We start from the raw sequence: 25182 nt of genomic DNA, 5'->3' as shown, positions 1-25182 counted from the left end.
GAAAGCTCATTTCTTTGTAACTTTGAACACTATTCCGTTGCCTGGATGTTCCACAGTTTATTTATCTATTCACCTACTCAAAGACTTCTTGGTTGCTTTCAGGTTTTGGTAATTATGAATAAAACTGCTATAAACATCCATGTGTAGGTTTTGCGTGGACATAAGTTTTCTACTCCTTTGGGCAAATAGCATGGAGTGAGATTACTGGACCATACAGGAAAAGTATGTTTAGTTTTGTAAGAAATTGTGAAAACGTCTTCCAAAGTGGCTGTACCAGTTCATGTCTTTTTAATAACCAATACGATGAAATGAAAAGTATGCATAAAGCATTTTTGTTTCATGTTGAAGTACCGTGGTAGCTGTTCCCAGGAAAAAAACACTTGTGTGATTATTTGAACCGCAAGCTGAACAAGCCACTTTTTTCATGGAATACCATTTTTAGACAAACCTCAGTTATTCCAACATGGGTATTTGACAGACATTTTCACAAAAATGAAAGAAATGGGTCTGTCACTTCAAGGAAAACAGCTGATGGTATTTGTTGTCAATGATAAAATTTGGACTTTTAAGTGAAAATTAGAATTTTGAAAAACGTATATTTACTACTGTAATCTTGACGGCTTGCCAACACTTAAAGACTTTTCTGATGAGATCAGTGGTCATATTAACAAATATTACTTTTTGATATTGAATAATGAAATGTGTTAATATTTGGATGATCTGTGTAATTCAGGAACTAATCTTTTTCAGATGACTAGTGAATGATGTTTAAAAAGATGCACTCAATAGATTTTAATGTTAATAGAATACTAAAGGTTCACTGACAGTTTCAGATTCCACTGTGCAACTATCTTTAAAACGTGTCAAGTTTTGGTGTAGTCTCAGAGAATAGCCACGATAACTGAAAAAGCTGATTAAAATATTCCTGTCTTTTCCAACCACCTGTCTGGGTGTTTTGTTTAGAGACTCCTTATTTAATATATATTGTTGAGTCATTGACGTTGAATTCACAGCCAACAGCACTGTAACTCATGCCTGAATGAAGCTTATCTAACACATGGATTTTTTCCATGAGGCACAGCACAGTCTTCCTGTGCTAAAGAACAACAGACAGCACTTCAGCACTGTGTCTGGGGTCACTTCAAACAGCAGAATCAACAAAAAGCACAAAAATGGGGAAAATGCAGCATTAAACAGACCGTGGAAAGGACATTTTTTACAGAATGACACCTGAAACAAGAAGGTAGAGGGTTGCCTTGTTTGACCTTAGCTGGAAACTTGACCTTAGCATATCAACCAGTTCAAATTTTTTACCATGCTGAGCATGTCTGCTAATGGCCCCAAAAGTGCCATGGGTATCTATTTTGGGGTCACAGATAAATTTTAGCAAGTAGGTGAATTTGCAAATATGGAATCCTCACATAAGGAGGATCAACTGTATGAGAATCTTGTTTTCTTTTTATTAAGCTAGTCATTAAACAATTTGTAAAAGTGTAAAACATTGCCACTCTTCTAATAATTTTTTTCTTGTTTTGGAAAATATAGCTATTTTCATAAAAATCTATTTATGTTAACATGTAATGAATTTATTATTATGCTAAAATGAATAAACAAATATTGAAATACTTTCTCAGATTTATTTCCAATAAAGATTAATAGGTATAACTTATACAGACAAAAACTCTTTCGAGTCCTCCATCATCATTTTTTTCCCCTCCGTGATTTTTTTTTAACCAACAGACACAGTTTCTTAGAATAGTTTTAGATTTACAGAAAGATTGAAAAGATAGTGCAGAGTCCCCATATCCCTTCACCTCCCCCCAAAATTTCCCCTATTATTATTCCCCTATTATTAATATCTTCCATTAGTAGACACACTTGTTACAATTAATGAGCCAATATTGATACATTAGTATTAAAGTCTTTAATAGTATTAAATTCTAATAAATTTTTATTAAAGTAAAGATACATTAGTATTAAACCCTATTCAGATTCCCTCAGTTTTCTCCTAATATCCTTTTTCTGTTCCAGGAACACATGCAGGACCCCATATTACCCTAGACATCATGTCTCCTTAGGCTCTTCTTTACTTGTTTTAGACTTTCCTTGTTTTTATGACTTGACAGTTTTGAGGAGTACTGGTTAGACATATTGCAGGATGCCCCTTATTGGAATTTGCGTGACTTAAAAAAAAATCATGATTAGACTGGGGTTGTGAGTTTTGGGGGATCCTCCTTAATTTTAAGAGTGTAAAGTGGTTTCAAGACCCAATAGTTTGAGAACCACTGATGTTTCTTCTTCTTATTTTGTGTGAAAGAGCAAGGGGTGCTCTGTCTTCCAGCCTCTAGCACAGCTTGAAGCATAGTGGGTGGATGAACGATAAATATGTGTGGAGTGAATAACTGTATGAACCAGGACCTCAGGGGCAGCTCAAGGCTCAGAAAAGGATGCAGAATCATCTGTGCACAGCTGGTGACTGAAAGAGAGGGAGTGTGAAGGTTTCAAGGAGGAGTTGCAGGTGTGGCCCAGGAGAACCTGACATCTAGGGCAGGGGTTCGACTTCAGCCAGACATTGAAATCATTTGAGGAGCATTAAAATATGCCTGAGCCCCTCGCCCAGGGAAGCTGACGAGATTGGTCTGGGATGCCACCTGAGTATCAGAATTTTTAAAGGCTCCCCTGGTGATTCTAAGGTACAGCTAAGTTTGAGAACTGCTTATCTAGAAGGTATTGTGTCAAGAAGGAGAGTGGGGGCTGTACGCACAAAGAATTGGAATTGGGGTGACTGCTCCCCGGCTGTGTGACCTTGGTCAAGTTACTGAACCTCTCTGAGAGCCTGTGTCATCATCTGCAAATGAGGGTAATGATATCTACTGCATAGGGGTGGGTAGATTAAATATGAGTAAAAGAGCCTGCCTAGACTAGGAAGTTGCCGTCAACAACTGCTCAATAACAATAATAGTAGCAAACATGTATTGGGTTTTTATCACATGCCGTGCTCTGTGCTCAGCTCTTAAACATAGCAATTACTTTTCAGGAGAGGTAGGAGATATTGGAAACAGCCAAGTCAGTGCCATTTGGGAAGAAAAGCAAAATCAACATTGCCCGGTGTATCCTAAAGAGTGCAAAGAATAATATTAATTACAATACTAACAGCAGTGATTTGCCTCCCACTTGCACAGTGCTTCACGCTGCAGGGAGGATTTCCATGCTCACGCACTTCAATTTTCTCAGCTTTAATTTTCTGTGGGGTCGGCTGAGTCATCTCCGTTGTTTAAACGAGGAGACCAGGCACAGAGAGGGAGAGGGGCTGGCTCAAGCTCACACAGCGGCCAAGTGGCCAAGGATGGAATGTGCGCCCCGAGGGAGAAGAGGGGCAGCCGAGCCCACGCAGAGGCTGCGCTCACTCGGACGCTTACGCCCGCGCCATCCCCAGACCTCCGCTGAGGATGCGGGCTTGGGCCCAGTGGTGCCAGGGCCTGGTCCCCGCGCTCTCCAGGGATGTTCTGGCCTCGGGAGGGCTCAGGAGGCGGCGGGAGGCTGGGGCTCGGAGGCGCGGCTCTGAGCTGGGAGGCGGGGGCTAGACGAGAGAGAGGCCAACCACCCCGCCTACCCCAGGATCCCCTCCCTCCCCAAACAGGCAGCGCCCTTTCTCCCAAGCTGCAGCTGAGCCAGGGCTGGGCGCGGGGGAGGCTGGGGGCATCCCGGAGGGGATCCCGCCCCCGCCCCCCACCTCCAGCGACCCGGGGCCCCCACACCCACGTGAACGCAGGGCTGGCGCCGATCCCACTCGCTGCACAGCGCGTCGCGGCTCAGCGCGGGTACCTCGGCCTTTTGGTCCTGGAGCCGGCGCTGCGCGGTCTCTGGCGGTTCCCCCCTGCCCTGGCCGGGCGCTTCTCTGGGCTCCGGCTTCTGCCTCCCGGCGCAGCGCGTAGGCGGACACGCGGGCAGGCCGCCCCCGCAGCTCCTGGCCCTGGTGAGTGGGAACACCACGGCTCCTCGAGGGCGGGGGCTCTGAGGTTCGGGGCAGGCGGGATCCGAGGCCGGCTTGGCCTACCCTGGGGTCGGGCGGGTGGGGCGCCCCCTGCGCCCACGTTCCCATCTCTCGGCTGCTCTTTGTCTCAGCTGCTCCCTGACTCTTAGAGTCGTAGCCTCCGCTCATCTCCCCGTAGCCCTGATCAGTTTCCTATCGCCTTAGTTACCCCAGATTCTCCCTGCCCGTCTCCCTTCTCATCCTGTCCCTCTATCCCTGGCCTCTACTGGTGGTCAGGTTTCCATCTCCGCCTGATGCCTGGTCCCTTTCCAGGGCTTGGTTCCCTTCCCTATCTGGGGCTAATTCCTCCAACTCCGGAGGGACCTGGTTGTGACAGACTTTGGCCATCGCTGCGGGGGGCGGGGGGCTGGGTCCGAAATTGTGTGTGGGGTGGTGATGGTGTGTGTGTTTGTGTGTGTGTGAGAGACTGAATTTATGAGTAGGGTTGCCTTCCCAAAGAGGTGGGTGGGCCTGAATGTTTAAATGTAGGAAGGAATTTGGGTGTCTGAAGTTTTGTGTCCCAAGTTGTGCATGTGTGTAGGAATGGCATTTCTGCAAATGCCATATGGAGTTTCATTTACAAGGGGTGTTGTGCAAGGACGTGAAGGTGTGTATGTATGGGGTTGTGTGTCTGAGGAGGGGTGTGGGGTTTTGTGTCTGACGGCATTCATGAATGTGTCAGGTGTGTGTGTGTTTGTGTGTGTAGGAATTGTATGACTGATGCTGCATGAATGGAGTTGCATTTCTTTTTTTTTTAAAAATTGAAGTATAGTTGATGTACAATATTATATAAGTTACAGGTGTGCAACATAGTGATTCACAGTTTTTAAAGGTTGTACTCCATTTATGGTTATTATAAAATATTGGCTGTATCCCCTGTGTTGTACAATATATTCTTATAGCTTATATATTATAGCAATATAGCTTATTTTATACATAACAGTTTGTACCTCTTAACCCCCTACCCCTAAGTTGCCCCTCCCCCCTTCCCTCTCCCCACTGGCAGCCACTAGTTTGTCCTCTATACCTGTGAGTTTGTTTCTTTTTTGTTATATTCACTAGTTTGTTGTATTTTCTAGATCCTACGTATAAGTGATATCATACAGTGTTTGTCTTTCTCTGTCTGACTTATTTCACTTAGCATAATACTTGGAGTTGCCTTTCTGAAAGTGTGTGGGTTGTATGTTGAACAGTTCTGTGTGTGTGAAACTGTGTGTCTGTGCAGTTGTGTATATGTCCGTTGTACACAACAGGTGTGTGAGGTTGTGTGTTCAAGTGTGTGTATGTGGTGTGTGATGTATGTGGTTTCCTCCTTGTCTTTCCCTCCCTTCACTCACTCCTCAGGCTAGCAGAGTATTGAGATAAAACGTATGGAAAGCATCCTTGTTTGCCCACTGTAGGTTGCTTCTGCTTTAGAATGTAGGAGTTCCTTCCTTTTTGCCCCTGGCTCTGAGAGATGCCCCTCTCATCACATCTAAGAGTCTGGAGGTTGTGAGAACCGGGTGGGGGACCCGTCCTTGAATCCCTGAAGGTCCTGGAACACTGGAAGGGCCGTTTCCTGAGTAGGAAGCCTAAGAAACAGGGCCAAGAGAAGGCCTAGGACCAGGAGAGACTAGAAAAGAGAGAACCCAGGGTGAGGGGAGAAGGCCCCCTGGGGTCCAAGAGAGACTGAGAAGGGGCCAAGTGGAGGCCAAGGTCCTGGGAAAACAAGTTCAAGTTAAGCATTGCTTGGCAAGTAATGCAGTCAGGACCGAGCAATGTTGATGGGAAGACCCTCTCCCTTGTCAACATTTTGCTCACTCCTCAGTCATGTGTCTGTTGGATTTCTGCTTTTTCTTAACCTTGGTTGTCATCTATTTCATGCTCACTAGGTGCTGTTCTAAGTGTCGCGTGAATTGGGCCATCAAAGCCACACAGAAAGGGACCAGTTCCTGAAAGGTGGAGTGGGATTTGAAACAAAGAGCTCATGTACGCTCTTCCTCTAGGCCAGGGATCTCCAAAATTTTTCAGTAAAGGGCCAGAGAGATTGTATGGAGACCCATAAAATCTCTGTTCCGACAGCTCAGCTCAGCACTTGTAGCACAAAAGTAGCTGTAGACGGTACATAAAGAATGAGTATGGCTATGTGCCTATAAAGCTTTACTTACAAAAACAAGCAGCGGGCCAGAATTGGTCCTTGGACTATGGCTTGTACATCTCTGCTCTGTACCATGTTTTGTAAGGGAGAGATAGGAAATAGACAAAACTAGCTCTAGAGTTTTTTGTGACTAGTTTGGATCTCAGCTGGATACACAGACGAAGAATATTGAAATCAGACCCCTATCTTACACCACTCACAAAAATTAAGTTGAAGTGGATACAAGTCATAAACATAAGGCCTGACACTGTAAAACTGCTAGAGGAAAATGTAAGGTAGAAGCTGCTCAACTTTGGTCACAGCACTGATTTTTCTTTTTTTTTTTTTTTGATATGACACCAAAAGCACAAACAACAGAAGCAAAAATCAAGTGTGACTACATCAAACTTAAAAGCTTCTGCACAGCAAAAGAAACAACAAAATGAAAAGGCAACCTACAGAATGGGAGAACAATTTTGCAGACCATATATTGGATAAGGGGTTAATATCCAAAATATATAAAGATCTCATACAACTCAATAACAAAAATCATCAACAATCCGATTGAAAAATGGGCAGAGGAACTAAATAGTCATTTTTCCAAAGAAGTTGTCCACGTGGCCAAGAGCTGCAGAGGATTGTTCAGTGGGAGCTGTGGCCTTAGGTAGAGGAATACAGTCAATGCCAAACAGGGGCCTGGCAGGGGGAGCTGCGAGAATGCTCCACCTACATCTCCTCCCACCTTCCATTCTCCTGCTGTTTTCCACTGGCCAGACTGAAAGCGCAAGGGAGCCCGGGCAATGCCAACTGTAGTGGTCGGCCTTTTGCCTGGGGATGAATCTATAGGGATAACAGAATTGCCAGTATGCCTACAAGAGGGGTGCTGCCACTTTTTGCTGTGAGATCAGTATAGGTAAGCCTGCTTATCTTTCTGCAATAGGAGGTGCCCAGGGCCCACGAGACTTTCAGGGACACCCATGCAAACGTTTTCGCTTCTTTTGAAATCAGAATAAAGAATTTAACTTTCAAGTCAAAGAAAACGTTTTAATATGTAATATTACTGTTCTCATCTAAAAAATGGGGGTGAAATTTACACAACAGAAAACCAACCATTTTCAAGTGGCATTCAGTTCATTTGCAACATTGTACAACAATCCCCTTGATCTAGTTCCAAAATAATACATTCCTTTTTATACCAATTCGGCATACCACATTATACCAAATATAATTTTAATATATATCTTAATGGAGGAAAGGGCCATGAAGGCAAATTTTCCTCAGACTCATGAAGGCAAATGTTCCTCACAATTTCCAAGCTGCCCTATACATGGAAGGTGTTTAGTTGGTAAAAGGATAGGCAAATTTTATTTCTTATATGCATTTTATTTAACGTGTATTAAGATATAATAAGCATTTCAAGTAATGATCTAAGGTTCCCAGTTTGGATTACAATTATTTAGGTAAATAAGATGACACGGATATGGCTGAATGTAAAGAGTCTGGAGTTTGGGAAACAGGGCCTGGCACCCCAGAGTGACTCTGAACATCACATTTTTCTTCAAAAATGGATCCTGAAGGGCTTCCCTGGTGGCGCAGTGGTTGAGAGTCCGCCTGCCAATGCAGGGGACATGGGTTCGTGCCCCGGTCCGGGAAGATCCCACATGCCGCGGAGCGGCTGGGCCCGTGAGCCATGGCCGCTGAGCCTGCGCGTCCGGAGCCTGTGCTCCGCAACGGGAGAGGTCACAGCAGTGAGAGGCCCGCGTGCCGCAAAAAAAAAAAAAAAAAAAAGGATCCTGAGGAGGTGCTGGGATCAAGAATGATCCCCATTGCCATCCCATGGGACTCTCCCTCTCCCTGTTGCTCACTTGGGCATTCACACAGAGCAGCTGCATTTATTGGGCACGCACTGTTTGCCGGACACCTGCTGATTCTGTCGTTGTGGAAAGCCCATTTGGTGGCATCTCCAGGCTAGACGCCAAGCTGTATTAACTTGGGGGGCTAACCACAGAGGGCCTTGTTTAAGGCTCTGAGTGAAGCTGATGCTCAGCGAAGGTTTGTTAGTCTGGTTTGTGAGCTGCGTCAGCTCTCAATTACTTGTGATGATCTCGTGAGATAAGGAGGGGTCTGGAGTTAGAGAATGGCAAAAACGTCCATTATATTGTGACCTACTCCTCTGTCTCTTCCCAGCCATGCCTGGGAGTGATTCTGGAGACCTTGATCTTTTTCTGCCAGGACATGACCCTTGAACTCCTGGCAGTGTTCTCAGGTGGCCCAGCGCAGGCACATCCCGACAGACCAACGCCGCCCCTCCCCTGCTCTTTGGACTCTCTCTGAGTTCATCACCAGCTTCTTCCACCTTTCCCCTCTTCCCACATCCACCTTCTGTCCGGCCCCTCACCAGGCCCGGGCCCCTTTGTACCCCGCAGGTAGACGATGAGCAGCCATGGCAACAGCTTGTTTCTGCGGGAGAGTGGCCAGCGGCTGGGCCGGGTGGGCTTGCTGCAGCGGCTGCTGGACAGCCTGCAGCAGAGAGCGCTGAGAACGCGCTTGCGCCTGCAGACCATGACGCGCGAGCACGTGCTGCGCTTCCTGCGCCGGAATGCCTTCATCTTGCTGACCGTCAGCGCCGTGGTCATTGGTGAGTCGTCTGGGAGGGGCGGGCTCTGCCCCTGGAGGGCGAGGACTTGAGGGAAGTTCCCCGCACAGCATATTTCTTCCCTCCACTTACTTCTCACCTGCACAGGTGCACACGTCCACCATTCCCCCTCCCCAGGACACGCTCACACAAATAGGTATACACTCTTGCAAACACATCTGTGGGTACACACAACGTCTTATCTATATGCATGTGTATATACGGGCATAAGTGTACACCATACAAACGCACACTTTCTGCCTACGAACACACGCAAACATGAACACGTTTTTATGCATGCACAAAACATACAGGTGCAAAAAAGTAAGCACACACTTGCACACATATACTAGAACTTATAAACACGTTCACATACACATGCATTCCTCTGCACACACAATGGCACACTTAAGAGCTTGAATACATGTGTACCCCCATGCTTGAAAACAGTAACATACACACACAAGTCATACCTGTATACACACATAGGAAAAACATGTGCATCTCATATACATGGACCCTCATATACAGGCACAGATACATGTGCACAAGTGAGTGCACTATCACATATGTGTGCATATGTATACATGAATGTGCACAGACATTTGCACACATATCAACATAGTAACACATAAATTCATACATTCCACAATGTACACACAAACACGCACACTCATAGAATGTTTCTCTCTTTCTTTCACCTCTACCCACACACACGCCCTTCTTGGGATGGATGGATGGCCCCTGCTTGGGATTCAGTGACCAAATTCAACCCTACAGACCCCTCATTTTGGCCCTAGGGGTCAGCCTGGCCTTTGCCCTGCGCCCGTACCAGCTCAGCTATCGCCAGGTCAAGTACTTCTCTTTCCCTGGAGAGCTTCTCATGAGGATGCTGCAGATGCTGGTGCTGCCACTCATTGTCTCCAGTCTGGTCACAGGTGAGAGAGCCCAGGCCAGTGTTGGCCTCCAAGACCCATCCCAGAGTCCAAGTTCAAACCTGGAGCCACGGCTGTTCCAAGCATGGGACCACCTCCCCAACTCAGGAACTCAAACATGGAGCATGCACGTAGCTCTGAGTCTTTGGCCAAAGCCCTGATCCCAATCAGACCTGGGTTCCAGAACCCAGATGACCTGCAATACTTATCTCAGTAGCTTTCCTGTACTTTTCCTTGGAGGTAAAATACCAGCCTGAGAGGGGCTTAGTATCATCCAGAGATGAAAGAAAGGCTGTTGTGGGGCAACCAGGGAAGGTAGCTGGGATGTGGCATGGAAGGTAATGGGGTGGGACGTGGATGAAGGTGTTTGAGATACAGGTGACAGGATTGTGGGTGGAGGGGGGGTGGAAGTATGGATGGCCTATGCAGGGGTTGGCAAACTTTTTCTGTAAAGGGACAGGTAGAAAACATTTTCAGCTTCAAGGACCATGTGGTCTCTGTTGCAACCCTTCAATTCTGTTGTAGTGCAAAAGCTGCGAGCAGATTAGTTTGTAAACAAATGGGCATGGCAGTGTTCCAATAAAACTTTATTTACAAAAACAGGCAGCAGGCCAGATTTGGCCCATGGGTGGTTGATTGCCCATCTCCAGATTTGGGGATGGGTACGAAGATAAAGGGAAGGGAGAATGATTTCTTGGGTTGGGTTTCCTTAGAAGCAGAGACTGAGAAGGGGCTATTTGCACAAGTGATTTATTGAGGGGTAGCTCTCAAGAGAAACCTATGAGGAAGTGAGGTGAGCAGGATGGGATGGGGAAAGAAGCTAAGTAGAAATGTGGGTTCAGAAGAAGGTTGGCCTCTCAGCCTGATCCCACGGGGAGCTCTGGAGAATGTGCAACACTACAGAATTATTCTCCACAACTCTGCCACCGTCTAAATCAAAGGAGCTGGCCTTTTGAATCCCTGTACCAATCAGTTATTGGCTGTAGGTCTCCCATGGAGACTTTGTGGGTGAGTAAGCTCCTGTTCTGCTGAGGGCAGCCCTCAAGAGAAGGGGGCAGCACGAGTTGTTAGCAGCCAACAGGCTCAGCCGTGGAAGGATGGGTGTATCAGCATGATAAAGGGTGTCTTGATAGGGGACCAAAAGTATCTACCACAGATAGTGTATAGTGAGCTGGGTTGGAGGGAGGTGTGATTTTGGGGTGGATACGAGGATGAAGAGAGCAATGCAGATGAGCTTATGGTGCAAAATAGGGGTGAATAGAGGACGGAGTGGGGGTTGAAAATGCTGGCTTGGAATAGAGGGAAGGTTAGTGAAGTGGTGCTTGGGATAAAGGATGGAGTGGAAGGTGTATTTGGAACATAGAATGGGGGTTGAAGGATGGCGATGTGGGGTTGGGCAAAGGAGGAGGGATACTTGGTGGAATGGTTGTAACAGTGTGGGGAGTGTGGAGCAAATGGATGGGAGAGTGGGTGGTGGGGTGTGGATGGGGCTGCTCGGGCTGCACCACCTGTCCTCCAGGTATGGCGTCCTTGGATAACAAGGCAACAGGGCGGATGGGGATGCGGGCAGCTGTATACTACATGGTGACCACTGTCATCGCGGTCTTCATCGGCATCCTCATGGTCACCATCATCCATCCTGGGAAGGGCTCCAAGGAGGGGCTGCACCGAGAGGGCCGGATCGAGACCGTTCCCACGGCTGATGCCTTCATGGACCTGGTCAGGTGACGTCCTTTCTAATTTTGATGGGAATTCCAGCCCTACATGTAACAACCTATACTCAAGGGGAGACAAAGGGGATGGGCTAATCCAGCCTGGAAATGCAACACCCAAGCTGGGCCTAGTTTTTTTGGTACCTATTTTCTGTCCTGGAGCCTTGCATAAATCCTCTGAGAGCAGCTTACTCCTAGGGTATGATCTTTTGACCCGTAGGCTAGGGAGGCTATAGTTGCAGCATCTTGAGATGGGCTCAGGACAAATGGTATTTGTCTGGTGTTCCCAAGATCCATTGGAAGGTGAATGATTCTCTTAAAGTAGCAAGATTTTGCCTGTCAGAATCAAGGCTGGTCATAGTTCCACCCTAGTCACTGACTTGGGGGGAGCTTTCCGTGTTTTTTTTTTTGGAGACATCACTGTGTGTGAATTGAAGTCCCTGAGGTGGCATAGGGTCGTACCAAAGGGCTCAGACAGGCCTGAATTTGAGGTCCATCTGTACCCCTTAGGAGCTGTGTGGCTTTGGGTAACTTACATAAGTTCTTTGTGCTTTGGTTTCTTTGTATGTAAAACGGGGACATCAATAACACTCACTTTTAGGATTATTGTGGTGTTTAAATCAGATCCCATAGGTAAGGCACTTCGATCGGTTTTCAGATGTTGGCTTCTATTATTATCGTTGCCATTGCAATTATTATTACTGTTATCAGTCTAGATTCTCTTCTAAGGTCTAACCACGTTCATTCATCTGATGTTTTTCTGCAGAAATATGTTTCCGCCCAACCTTGTGGAGGCCTGCTTCAAACAGGTCAGGGGGAAGTACATAGTCTGATCAAGGAGGTTTGGAGGGGTGGGGGAGCTCGCTGCTGAGTGAATGGTCCAGGAGTGAGGGATGGGAAGAAGGACCTGACAGAGCATTGCCCAGGGGCTTTTGGAAGAGTCTGAAAGAATGTGCTTTCTATTGGTGTGGTGATCAAGGCAAGGTTAGAGAGAAGGACTTAGGTCAAAGGCTGCCTGGGGATGGTAATGGAGGAGGAACCAAGGCTTCTGATCATAGACAGTTGAGGAGACAGACCCCAAAACCTGTCTGAGCATTGCCCAGGGAGCTTGTGAAAAATGCAGAATCTATACTCATTCTTCCATTCATTGGTTGTTCACTCCCTCATTAACCTGTTTATGCACTCAATTTACTATGCATTGGTCTATGGCCCAATATCTCCTTATTTCAGTTTAAGACGCAGTACAGCACGAGGTTGGTAACCAGGACCATTGTGAGGACAGATAATGGATCTGAGCTGGGCACCTCCATGCCTCCTTTATCCTCAATGGAGAACGGAAGCAGCCTCTTGGAAAATGTCACACGGGCCATAGGCGCCTTGCAGGAGGTGCTGAGCTTTGAGGAGACTGTGCCTGTGCCTGGCTCAGCCAATGGCATCAACGCCCTGGGCCTTGTGGTCTTCTCAGTGGCCTTTGGGCTGGTCATCGGTGGCATGAAACACAAGGGCCGAGTCCTGCGGGATTTCTTCGACAGCCTCAATGAGGCTATTATGAGGCTGGTGGGCATCATTATCTGGTGAGTGCTGGGCTGTGACAAGGGCGGGGTGGTGGTGGTGGCACACAGAAGGGTGTTGTCAGGGCTGGGAAGTCAGGCTGTGGGGCAGCTCCTGAAGCAGTTGTTGGGACCACTTGGCCAAAGTCATTTATATATGCATTGGTTAATTCACACCCTCACTCATTCACTTACTCATTCATTCATACCTTTGTGCAATGATTTATTCACTCATGCACTCCCTTGTTCCTCTATTTATTCACTCATTTATTCATTTGTACTCAAGCGTCTGTGCATTGTTCATTCACTCCATCATTTATCTATCTTCTCATTCTTCTATGGATTGGCCAAATTATCCATTCATTTATTTATTTATCTTCATTCTTCCATGAATTGGTTCATTCATTTTCCCATTCATTTATTCATTTTTCTTTGCATTGGTTAAGTGACTCATTCATTCACTCATAAATTCATTCACAAACTCATCCACGCATTAGTTAATTCTTTGATTGATTGATTGATTTACTCACCAAGTCATCTATTCATTTGGACTCATTCTTTGACTCGTTCATCTCTACATTTGTTATTCTCTCATTCACTCAATCAAATATTCCTTGCATTCATTCATCCATTTGCTTAATCCACTCATTCATTCACTCACCCATCATGTCTCATTTGCTCATTTTCTCACTCATTTATCCACTCACTGATTATTCCTTAATTGACACATTCATTCATTCATTCTTTAAATCCCTTCATTCTTTCAGCAGACATTTTCCCAGGCTGACTTTATTTTGAACTCTAGAATACAGAGATACATTGAATTCAGTCCTTGTCCTCAAAGAGCTTTCAAAGTCTTGGAGGAGACAGGCACATATTAGATAAATATAATACAAGATGGAAGGTTCTAGAGTCAAGAGACATTACAAAAGTATAGATAAGTAAGCAGCCAATGAGGGATATGAAGTGAACTCTGTCTGGGAAGGTGAGGAGGAAGTCATGGAGACGTCCACCTTTTAGTTGGGTCTTGAAAGGTGAGTGGGAATCCAACAGGACAGGAAGAAAGGAGAGGCACTTCAAGCAGAGGGAGTAGAACATGCAAAGCTCGAAAGAACCTGAGTTGTTTGGAGAATGGTAAGGAGTTCAAGAAGGTGGGAGCCTACCTAGGGAGTGCTGGTGGAAGATGTTAACGAGGCTGTCTTCCCAAATTGGGGAAGACTTTGTACATCATCCCAAATAATTTGAAAGTTGGGTGGGGGGCTAGAGGCTAAGTTGAGAGCTTGGAAAAGCAGCTGAGGGGATTGGGAGGGAAAGCTTATCAAGGACGAGCAAGAAGATTGAAAAGCAATATTGAAAGCTCAACTGAATTGGGCACCATGAGTCTATAGTGATGTCCTTGGCACGTCTGGGAAAATATCCATATTGCCAGGTAGCCGAGTATAGGAGGAAAGAAGTCATGTACAGTTGATCCAGAGTTGAGGAATTTTGCAGAGTGTGAGAAAGTAAGGATGGAGGTGAGGGATTTGAGAAAGGAGTTAACAGGTTATTCACAGAGGTAGGTCTGGAGTTGGAGACAAGTCAGCAACCACCCACCAGGGCTAACCTCGAGCCCAGCTTGGGGAATACGATGTGGCTGGAGGAGTCCCCTGTCTCCTCATTCCCACAACCTCAGCTTGCGTCTCATCATTTCTGACCTAAGCTATTGCACCGCCTCCCCAAGCGGTCCTCACCTCCTCCAGTACATCCCCCATGACAATGACCAAGTGTAGACTTCAATTTCTAAAGAGACAGAAATAACAAAGGAAGTCTGGTGATGGGTGAATTATGGCATCACTGGCAGAAACTCACAAAACTAAGCAATGGGCTGTTTTGAGTGGAAAACAGGTGAGCCCCCTATGAACTTGCTTCATCTGTCTTCTCTACTCTTCTTTTCACTCACTGCTCCAGCTATACTGGTCTTCTTTCTGCTCCTCCAGTACTTCTAGTCTTTGAACTGTGCCTGCAATGCTTTCCCCTCAAATATGCATGTTTCCTTTTCATCATTCAGGTATCAGCATAAATGTCACCTCTTCAGAGAAGCCCTCCCTGACCACTCATTCTTACAGCCCCACTCACTGATTCTCTTTTGTAGTTATCACCACCTGAAGTTTTTTTTTTTTTTTTGCGGTACGCGGGCCTCTCACTGTTTTGGCCTCTCCTGTTGCGGAGCACAGGCTCCAGACGCGCAGGCTCAGCGGCCATGGCTCACGGGCCCAGCCGCTATGCGGCATGTGGGATCTTCCCAGACCAGGGCACAAACCCGTGTCCCCTGCCTTGGCAGGCGGACTCTCAACCACTGAGCCACCAGAGAAGCCCTACCTGAAGTTTTTAATGACATATTTCTCTGTGTATTGCATAGTTCCCCCATTAGGATGTAAGCACCATGAGGGCAGGGACCATGTGACTGGAACATAGTAGGTGCTCAATGGATATTTGTTGAGTGAACGAACAGGTAATTTAATAAGACAGGCTGTTTATAATTAATTTTTTATTGGAGTGTAGTTGATTTACAATGTTGTGTTAGCTTCTGCTCTACAGCAAAGTGAGTCAGTTATATATACATACATATATCCACTCCTTTTCAGATTTTATTCCATATAAGTCATTATAGAAGATTGAATAGAGTTCCCTGTGCTATACAGTAGGTTCTTATTAGTTATCTATTTTATATATAGTAGTGTGTATATGTCAATCTCAATCTCCCAATTTATCCCTCCCCCACCTTTCCCCCTTGGTATCCATAAGTTTGTTTTCTACAGCTGTGACTCAATTTCTGTTTTGTAAATAGGTTCATTTGTACAATTGTTTTTTTACATTCCACATATAAGCAATATTGTATAATATTTAGGACAGGTTGTTTAAGATGTCTGTGGGAAATCCAGGTGAAATAACTTAGGGCTGGTGAATGAGTGAGAATATGTACTTACAGGAAAGAGAATAGGGGCATACAGGTTACAAATGTAGAGCAAAGAGTTGGGGGAAGTGAGAAGTTAGAAGGCCAGAGATAGGGAGTGTCTGGGCAATGTCTAGGGAAAAAGCCCTGAGGACTGTGATTATTTGGGGGGACTTGAATTGGGGGGTGGGTGAAGGAGAGACCTTATAAGAATGTATATGTTGGAGTTGTAGGAACTCTTCTGCTCTCTTTGGGCGAGCTGTGGGTAATCAGGAAGAAAAGGTGGGATTTATGTGTGGGACCCAGCCCCATTTGTTATTGTGTGGGGAAGGTTGGAGTGGAGTAGGGTGCTGTATGGTGTGTGTTGCCTGGCTCCAGGGTCTATGTTGGCAAAGCCTGGGAGATGCTAGCTCCAGGCTTGTAGGGGAGGTCATGAGGGAGGCCTGACAGGTGTCTGGCTTGGCCCAGGTATGCACCTGTGGGCATCCTGTTCCTGATTGCTGGCAAGATCCTAGAGATGGAAGACATGGCCGTCCTTGGGGGTCAGCTGGGCATGTACACCCTGACCGTCATCGTGGGTTTGTTCCTTCATGCCGGTGGCATCCTGCCTCTCATCTACTTCCTCATCACCCATCGGAATCCTTTCCCCTTCATTGGGGGAATACTGCAGGCCCTCATCACTGCCATGGGCACGTCTTCCAGGTATGGCCTTGCTCCTCACCACTGGTACCCTTCCTAGGTTCACTCTTTGCCTTTCACAGGCTCTCTTAGGATTCCTGCCCTCTCTGCCACTACAGAACCTCATCTGGGTTGTATAGTAATGTCAGGTGCTCTTGAAGGTCTCCACGTGGCTCAACACCTGGGCACTGATCTTTGTCCTGGGCTGGCTCTCCTAACCCCTTTCCCTCCTTTTCTGTTTCTCTATTTATTTCTTTATTTTTAAAATATTTATTTATTTGGCTGCACTGGATCTTAGTTGCAGCATGTAGGATCTTCGTTGCCGCATGTGGGATCGTCGTTGTAGCATGCGGGATCTTTTTAGTTGCGGCATGTGGGATTCAATTCCCTGGCTAGGGATCGAACCCAGGCCCCCTGCATCGGGAGCATGGAATCCTAGCCACTGGACCACCAGGGCTATGTGTTTCTCTATTTAATATGGAGGGAGAACCAGCTGCAAAGGGTCCAACATGCCTCATGATCTCAGTCATCTTCTACCTCATAGGGTCTCATCCCCCCTTGAGATGGCCTCTGGGAGCTCCCTTGGCTTCCTTCTTTTTTATGGTTTCAGGGTTTTCATAAAGAGCTCCCCTCTCCACCATCAATCAAATTCAAAACAATCTGAGATGTATCACTAGAGCCAACCAGATGGAAGAAAAGTATCATTTTTATTGCTTGTAACACCTATTGGAGAATGTGCCTTTTGATCTGTGGCCAAGGAGGATTGGTGCTATAGTACCCCAGAATTAAACTCACCGGGTTGCCACAGGCATGGACACCCAAAGATCCCCTTTGTGGGTCCAGGATACAGATGCATGATACAGAGCTGACCAGGCAGAGCACATGTTTCATGGACCAGCTGATCCCAAGTGGGGAGAGAGAGACCTAGAAGGTTAGTGTAGCTGAGGTCACTCCGTGAATAAACATGGGAAGTGGGGAATAGGAGTCTTCTGTAATACCCCTCTCTTAGCCCTGAGGTGTGGGAGCTCAGAAGGCCCTTTGCCTCCTTTCTGGGAGTGGATAATTAGAGTGAACTGGTGACATGAACTAGTGTCTAGTAAGTAGCCCTCAGCTATTGGCTTTAGGTGGGTCAAGAGAGCTTCAGCCTGGGGCACCTCATTGCTGTGTGCTCTCTGTGTCATGAGGAGTTCCCCTCCCCCACGCACAGTCATCAGCCTCTGAAATGTTAGACACCTGCCATCTTCCCCTTGCTCTAGCTCCCACTTTGCCTTCCAGTGTTCTCAGGGGGAGCCCTCCCTTGGCCCATTGCCACCACTTATTCTCAGCCGTTGGGGTTCTCTCTCCCAGCTCTGCGACACTGCCCATCACCTTCCGCTGTCTGGAGGAGGGCCTGGGTGTGGACCGCCGCATCACCAGGTTTGTGCTGCCTGTGGGGGCCACCGTCAACATGGATGGCACTGCCCTCTATGAGGCCCTGGCCGCCATCTTCATCGCTCAAGTCAACAACTACGAACTCAACCTGGGTCAGATCACAACTATCAGGTGAGTTGGCCTTGGGTGGGACCTGCCAACACCTGAGACCTAAGAAGTCATTAGCTTGGCTGGGGGTGTTGGAGGGGAGGGAGTCACAGCAAGAAGTAAAGGGAGCCTTTGGGTGTTAGAAGGGGGATGTGTTGAGGGACGCAGGAAAAAATAAGACATGGTTCCTGAACTCAGGGAAGATCCAGTCTAATGAAGGAAAAAGACACACTGATGAGGATGATGATGATGATGATGATGACGGTGTTGGTGATGATGATGTAGATTACGGAGGTGATAGTGATGGGGGTGATAAGGGTGGTGATGGTGATAGTGGAGACGATGATGATGGCCAACATTTATAAAACACTTGCTATGTGTCATACACAGCATTAAATATTTTACAGGCGTGGGCTCTTTGAATGACATCTCATGATGTCCTATGCATAGTTCCATTACTGCCCTTGCCAAATTAAAAAAAAAAGATTATCTGCTTATTATGGGTAACGTAAGAGTTTTGGGAATCCAGAGAAGGGTTATCTAACTCAGCTGATGCTGTATAGCTTTCTTTTTCTTTCCATTTTCTTAGCCTCTTCCTAAATAATTTCAACATCCAAACAGGTGACTCTTCCATCATCTTCTTTTCAAAGTTCGCTGACCTTTGGAATTCCAGCCACCTACCCATGGGGCCATGTCCTGGACTTTGCCTCTGCTTAGCCTGCTCTGACATCTCGAGTATGTGCATCATGGCCACAGTCTCCAATCTCTCCACCCTCTTACTTTACTTCCCCTACATATTTTCTTTAATTCCATGAAAAGTTTTGCTTCTTCAACTCCTCTCATTCCCTCCGTTATGGTTTCACTTTCCCTTTATGTGTTTTAGTTCAGTGCCTCTCAAACTTTTCTGTGCATACTAATCACTTGGGAGTCTTGTTCAAAAGCGGATTCTGATTCAGTGGGTCCAGGTTGGGGCTTGAGGTTCTGCATTTCTAACAAGTTCAGAGGTGATGCTGATGCTGCTGGTCTAGGGACCACACTTGAGCTTCCAGACCAGAGAGTATGGCTCTTCATTCTTTCATTTTCTTGAGAGCGTCTTTGACATCCTTACCCCTTAGTCTTTCCAAATCCTCAACATTGGGGATTCAATCAACCACTTTATCCGTTCCTATGTCAAGGTGTCTGAACCCAGCTAGAGAAAAATCTACCCACTGCGGTGATTACTGCAGTGACCACTACAAGACGACGCATTACCTTATCAGCTAAGTGTATTTCCACTCAGAAATCCCTTTATATCAGTGATTCAAAGTCTTGGCTACACGTTAGCATTGCCCAAGACCGCCTACTCCCTGAGACTCTGACTTTGCTATGGTGGGGGTAGGGTATAGGCATTGGTATGTTTGTGAAAACTGCCCAGGTGATACTGCTGTGCATCCAGGGTAGATAACTACCCAGGTACATGGTGGCACCATTATCCATCCCTCACTCCAAACCTTCACTCTATTTATCTTCCAGCTCCATTCTCCAATTTTCTTCTGCGTAAAAGATCATATTGCCTTATACCTCAGGGGTGTCACTGAGGTTACTGGATGTGAATGGACCCAACTTTCTGCCCCCACAACTCGGATTTATTGTGGTATGCATCCATCCATGCTTTCTCTCCCCTGATCTCAGTTTAAACATGGATCAATCGCTCTATTCAAAACTCATTCCTCTACAGTTCCCCAAATCTCATCCCTCCTATCTTCTCGCTCTGTCAGCGATTCCATTGCTTACTTGCATTTTCAACTCCACTGCCTCTACTTGACCTTTCTCTATAGCATATGAAGGCATTCTGATGTCTCTCACATATTATAAAAATAAAGACCTTAGACCTAGAATGCTAATGATCTCAGGGAAACTGGACTCCAGTGCCCATGCTCTTTATTGGAGCATCCTACCCTCCCTAACAGCTCTCTGCCCCTCTTGGCTACATAGGGATTGTGAATAAAGGCAGGTACCACAATGTCATGCAGTACAGTACAAAGCTGGCTTGGATGGAAACACTGGTAACTGGGGTCAGCAGCAGGATGGAGTGCTCTCTCTTTTTATAGGGGTTCTGAGAGACCACTCTTCAGACAAGGAAAACAGGCTGAACTTGGGTCCCAATGGCTTAGGGACATTCAGGGATACAGCTTAAATCTGGGCGCTATGGCTCATAGCATCTTGAGGTCCTGTGAGATGTTGAGCCCATGTGAAGTCCCTTCTACTATGGGTAGAGGAAGTCCCAGCTACCTTGTTACCACACAACCCAGAGATCTTTGAGTCTTATACCTCTGAGGCCTCTGAGTCTTTCTTCAAACAATCTTCCTTGCCTTTACAACAGAAGGCTGTGGTATGAGAATCCTTTTCTAGGGGAAACCAAGGATGCAGTGAAGATGACATGAAGATAATTTCAAAGGAACACGTTTTGGTTTGTTTGTTTGTCTAGCTTAGGTTCCCAAACATTGCAGTGAGCACTTTTCACGGGAACTTTCACATTCTGGGGAGTAGAGAAGTCATCAAAAAGGGTAAGGACTTTTGAGGGGTGTTCTTAAATGGATCAGGGAACTGAGCATCACTTCTAGCTTCTAATCTATGCAAAGAGCTTGGTGGCAATGGCCAGCTTGAGACCCATCAGGTAATTGCTTCAGAATTTAGTGGAAGATTGTGATTGGATGGTTAGGGATTCCTAGTTTGGACTGAATCTAAACAAAGTTTGAGTTGGATTATTGGATCCAGGTGGAATTAGCTGGATCTTACCATTCCATTGAGAGCATGATGCCTGCCTCCCAAGGGCATGCACAGATCACTGTTTATGCCAGGGCCAGCACTCAGAAGAGATATTCTCTCTCACTTAGGATAATAGTAATAATGACCCTTCTTGGGGCCCTATTCCCAAAGCACTGTTCTATTTTACTGATCATAATAACCCCTCAAGGTAGGTATATGTCTGCCATTCTATAGATGAGGGAATATAGGCTCTGAGTTTATGTCCAAGGGTGTACAGCTGACAAATAAAATCTGCTGGACCCCAAAGTCCATTCCCTGTTCGTGAGCCCAAATGTTTTCTCAGTCACTGTTCTGTAAGAGATATCGTCTGTGTTAAGCATCTTGAGTAGCTCTATGTTCACGACTATAGAATTTGGGAAAGGACTTCAGAAGCCACCAGGCCGGGGGTGGGGGGCGTCAACCTCAGGGCCCTAACACCTGTCCTGGCAAGCCCAGTGGTTTTATAATTCTTCTTAGCACACCATGCTAGACATCCGAATTGATGCAGGAGCTAAAATCTAGCCTACTTGCGATCCAGTCTGACCCTCTACTTGATGGTGGATCACCGTCTCTTCATTTTCTATGTGTTTTACCTTTTAGTTTTCCAAAACCTTATATGGGTAAATGTCTAATTTTTAAAATTCACTCAGCACCATAGACAATTTCTTCTTTTGACTCTAAATTTGGCCCACCTTCCGGAGTTCTGTTCCTGGCAGCTGGACCTGTCTATACTGACCTACCTACTTCTAGCATATGTGCACATGGGGAACTCAAGCTCCTGCTTTACGGCTGCTGCCCAGGTTGATTCTTCTGCCCTGTTCCAGTCCCCAGAAGCAACTGGTTAAATCCTTACTCTTGCATCTGCAATATGAATTGTTTAAAACCTCTATCATTGGGTGGACGTCTAACCAGATCCCAACAAAGGACGAGGGAACATAACTGCATTGGCATTCAATGAAAGTTGCTTTGGATTTGCTCTTTATTTTTGGGAATTTGATTTAAGATGCCCTGGGAAACTGACCCCTTCCCTTCTTTCGTGTCTCTTCTGACACTGCCTCATCTCTCCCTTCCCTCCTCCTGCCTCGCTGTGTTCACTCTCCACGTGCAGTATCACGGCTACAGCAGCCAGCATTGGGGCTGCTGGCATCCCCCAGGCAGGTCTGGTCACCATGGTCATTGTGCTCACCTCGGTCGGCCTGCCCACTGAAGACATCACGCTCATCATAGCTGTGGACTGGTTCCTGTAAGTGCTCTTCAGACTCTGGTACTATCTGTCCTCGAACCCACCACTCTCCCTGCAGCACTCCCAACACATGGGCTCTTATTCCAGCAAGGACAGAGTTCTAGAATGTTAGAATGAAAAGGTGGCCTGGGGGAATATCCCAAGCCATGTGGATCCCAAATTCTATAGAGTTAACCTTGGGAAGTAAGGCAGGGAGGAGGTAAGCAATGGGGTCTTTACCCATTATCCAGAAAAGCCCTGCTGTACCTGCTTTATGTAGAAGTCACCAAAAAGGTGATCCCTGGGGGCAGAGCTGACTTGCAAATTTAAAAACAAATTCCTCAACTTTAATTTTTTAATTAATTATTTATTTGTTTTTGGCCACGCTGTGTGGCTCAAGGGATCATAGTTCCCTGACCAGGGATTGAACCTGCACCTTTGGCAGTAAAAGCGCCGAGTCCTAACCACTGGACCGCCAGGGAATTCCCTCAACTTTTAAAACTAGGTGGTTTACATATAAAAATCTGGACTTTTGTCCCCACTTGGGAGCTGTCCCCTGGATCTGAGTCTCATTTAGTTGGTCTTCAGTCTGGCCTTGTTTACTCACAATGGTTACCTTCCTCATCCTGTATGCTGTTCAGCTCGTAACCCCTAATTTTCTATATCAGACGTTTACGTTTTATTAAAAAAAAGACTTGCCTTGCTAATAACAAATGTGAGCATATCAGAGCTCGGTCCACCCTGTGTTAGACTGGAATGTGAACCCCAACTTTTAGGCACAAGGAGCTCCTGGCTGCTGCACCCTCTTCTCTGTGGAGCTCTTCAAACCTTGATTAATGGTGGCTTGTCTCTCCCTCCCCCCCGCCCCCGCCCCCTCCAGTGATCGACTTCGCACCGTGACCAATGTGCTGGGGGACTCTATTGGAGCAGCAGTCATTGAGCATTTGTCTCAGCGGGAGCTGGAGCTGCAGGAAGCTGAACTCACCCTCCCCAGCCTGGGGAAGCCCTACAAGTCTCTCATGGCACAAGAGAAGGGGGCGTCCAGGGGACGGGGAGGCAACGAGAGTGCCATGTGAGAGCCCCCAGCTCTGCCGCCTAGAGGAGGGAAGGGGGCTGGGGAGGGGGTTCCTGGGGAAGACCGCTGCATGAGTGACTGTGCACTGAACACACATGTTCTTTCCAGCGCGTCTGGGGGAAACTGAGATAAAAGAGCAGGGATGAAAGATGTCTAAGGGCTCTGTTTCTCTCTGGGCATATGCTGAGAATTTGTGGGAGGGTGATGGGCAAGGCAGGGGAGGAGATGTTTTCCCTGGGATTGGGGCTAAGGGGAGCTTCAGGTTCCACAAGGTGAGCGATCAGCTCATGTTCCTCGTTTTCTCAAGGACTGGTGGAACTCGAGAAGGTAAAGGAAAACTACTATTTCTCCTAATAAAACAATATCCATGGCCTCTGTGTCGGGAGTCCCTATGACCACCTTCGGGTTTGATGATTTGCCTGAAGGACTCACAGAACTCGAAAAAGCTCTGATGCTCACATTTATGGTTTATTGCAGTGAAAGGACAGAGGTTAAAATCAGCAAACGCAAAAGGTGCAGGGGGCAGGGGCCAGGAGAGACCAGGTGCGAGCTTCCAGTTGTTGTGTCCCAGTGGAATTGCATGGACAGCACTTATTTCTCCCAGCAATTATGTGTGACAACACATATGAAATACTGCCAACCATGGAAGCCCACCTGAGCCTTGGTGTCCAGAGATTTTATCAGGGTCTGTCATGTAGGCATGGAGTTCCTGCTGACCTTCACAACTCATTCTTTTTTTTTTTTTTTTTTTTTTTTTTTTTGCGGTACACAGGCCTCTTACTGTTGTGGCCTCTCCTGTTGTGGAGCACAGGCTCCAGACGCACAGGCTCAGCGGCCATGGCTCACGGGCCCAGCCACTCCGTGGCATGTGGGATCTTCCCAGACCAGGGCACGAACCCGTGTCCCCTGCATCGGCAGGCAGACTCTCAACCACTGCGCCACCAGGGAAGCCCCACAACTCACTCTTTAGTCCCCCCAGAGGTCAAACTAATACAGCATTGCTAGGGTCCCAGGTAAACAAAAACAGGCATTCATCATCAGCTACACTGTCAACACAGACTACCTGGCATGGATTAAGGCCTCAGGTAAACAAAGACACTTTTATCAGGCAGGATATTCCAGGGGCTTAGAGGTCATCTTTCAGGAGGCAGTCTAGGGCCAGTCCTTTATTTGGGATGTGCAGGCTTTGAGCACCCTTTAACCTCTGAGTTAACCCTTTACTTCATACACCCCATGATTGGGAATAGGGGAAGCAGCTCCCATGGGGATGAGTAATTGGGACTTGTAGCCCTGACTCTTTACTTCTGGGACTAATTGGCCTGGACATCCCCATGCTGGTCTCAGGGGGCTCTGTGTCTCCTTACTCCACAAGGGTGGACGTTGGACTTTTAACGTTATTTTCTTACAGCCTAATGAACCAAGTGGGACGTTACATGAGACCTTACTAAAGGTGTGGGGAAAACACAAGTAAACAGAAGGTAACATGATTCTAGCTGCTATAGATATAACTCAACTCCATGATCCTTTTGTCCAAGAAACATGACATTAATTTTTTCTAAATCAAATTAAGCTTCGTTTGAGCACCTACCTCTCCCAAAGAGGGGAGGGAAATTAAAGCATGGGTATGTTTTGAGATGCTCCATCCTCCATTCCTTAGGATCCTAAGAGAACCCTTGAGCATAAGCAATTGAGAGAACTTGGGAGAAGAGCTCCAGGAATCTTTAATGTATTTTCAGTCACCATGGAGACAATTATGGTCAAAGTTTGGAAATAGTCCATGAAAAGGCAAAAGGCTCCTGCACTTATAAAACATCCTACTCTACATTTGACCATGGGTAACTTTTTTTGAGATCCCAGTCTCAAACCAGAATTTCAGCTTCTAGCCCCACCCACCCCATGGTCAGTGTTCTGTGTCCCCAGAGGGCTCCTCTGGAAGCAGGGTATATTAGTTTTCTAGGGCTAACATGACAAAGTACCACAGACTGGGTG

At 46.6% G+C, this 25182-nt stretch overlaps 1 protein-coding gene across 2 annotated transcripts; it reads left to right on the top strand.

Annotated features, from left to right (window-relative positions):
* Positions 1–8582: 8582 nt before the first annotated feature.
* SLC1A6 (solute carrier family 1 member 6) lies at positions 8583–23373 on the top strand (the record flags this gene model as incomplete). Of its 2 annotated transcripts, XM_082651787.1 has the most annotated exons (9): positions 8583–8787; positions 9585–9722; positions 11239–11443; positions 12198–12240; positions 12662–13005; positions 16382–16615; positions 17939–18133; positions 22005–22139; positions 22999–23373. In XM_082651787.1, 9 exons carry the CDS (start codon positions 8583–8585, stop codon positions 23192–23194), a joined length of 1695 nt encoding a protein of 564 aa, XP_082507913.1. The 2 variants fall into 2 exon arrangements, with proteins under 2 accessions (XP_082507913.1, XP_082507914.1); XM_082651788.1 differs by lacking the exons at positions 11239–11443; positions 16382–16615; positions 17939–18133; positions 22005–22139; positions 22999–23373 and having other exon boundaries at positions 12662–12692.
* Between the last annotated feature and the right edge of the window lie 1809 nt (positions 23374–25182).

The sequence above is a fragment of the Grampus griseus genome (assembly GCF_964374135.1).
Source record: "Grampus griseus genome assembly, chromosome: 3".
Lineage (NCBI taxonomy): Eukaryota > Metazoa > Chordata > Mammalia > Artiodactyla > Delphinidae > Grampus > Grampus griseus.
Note: the sequence above shows the minus strand (reverse complement) of the source record. Positions and strands in the feature narration are given on the sequence as shown.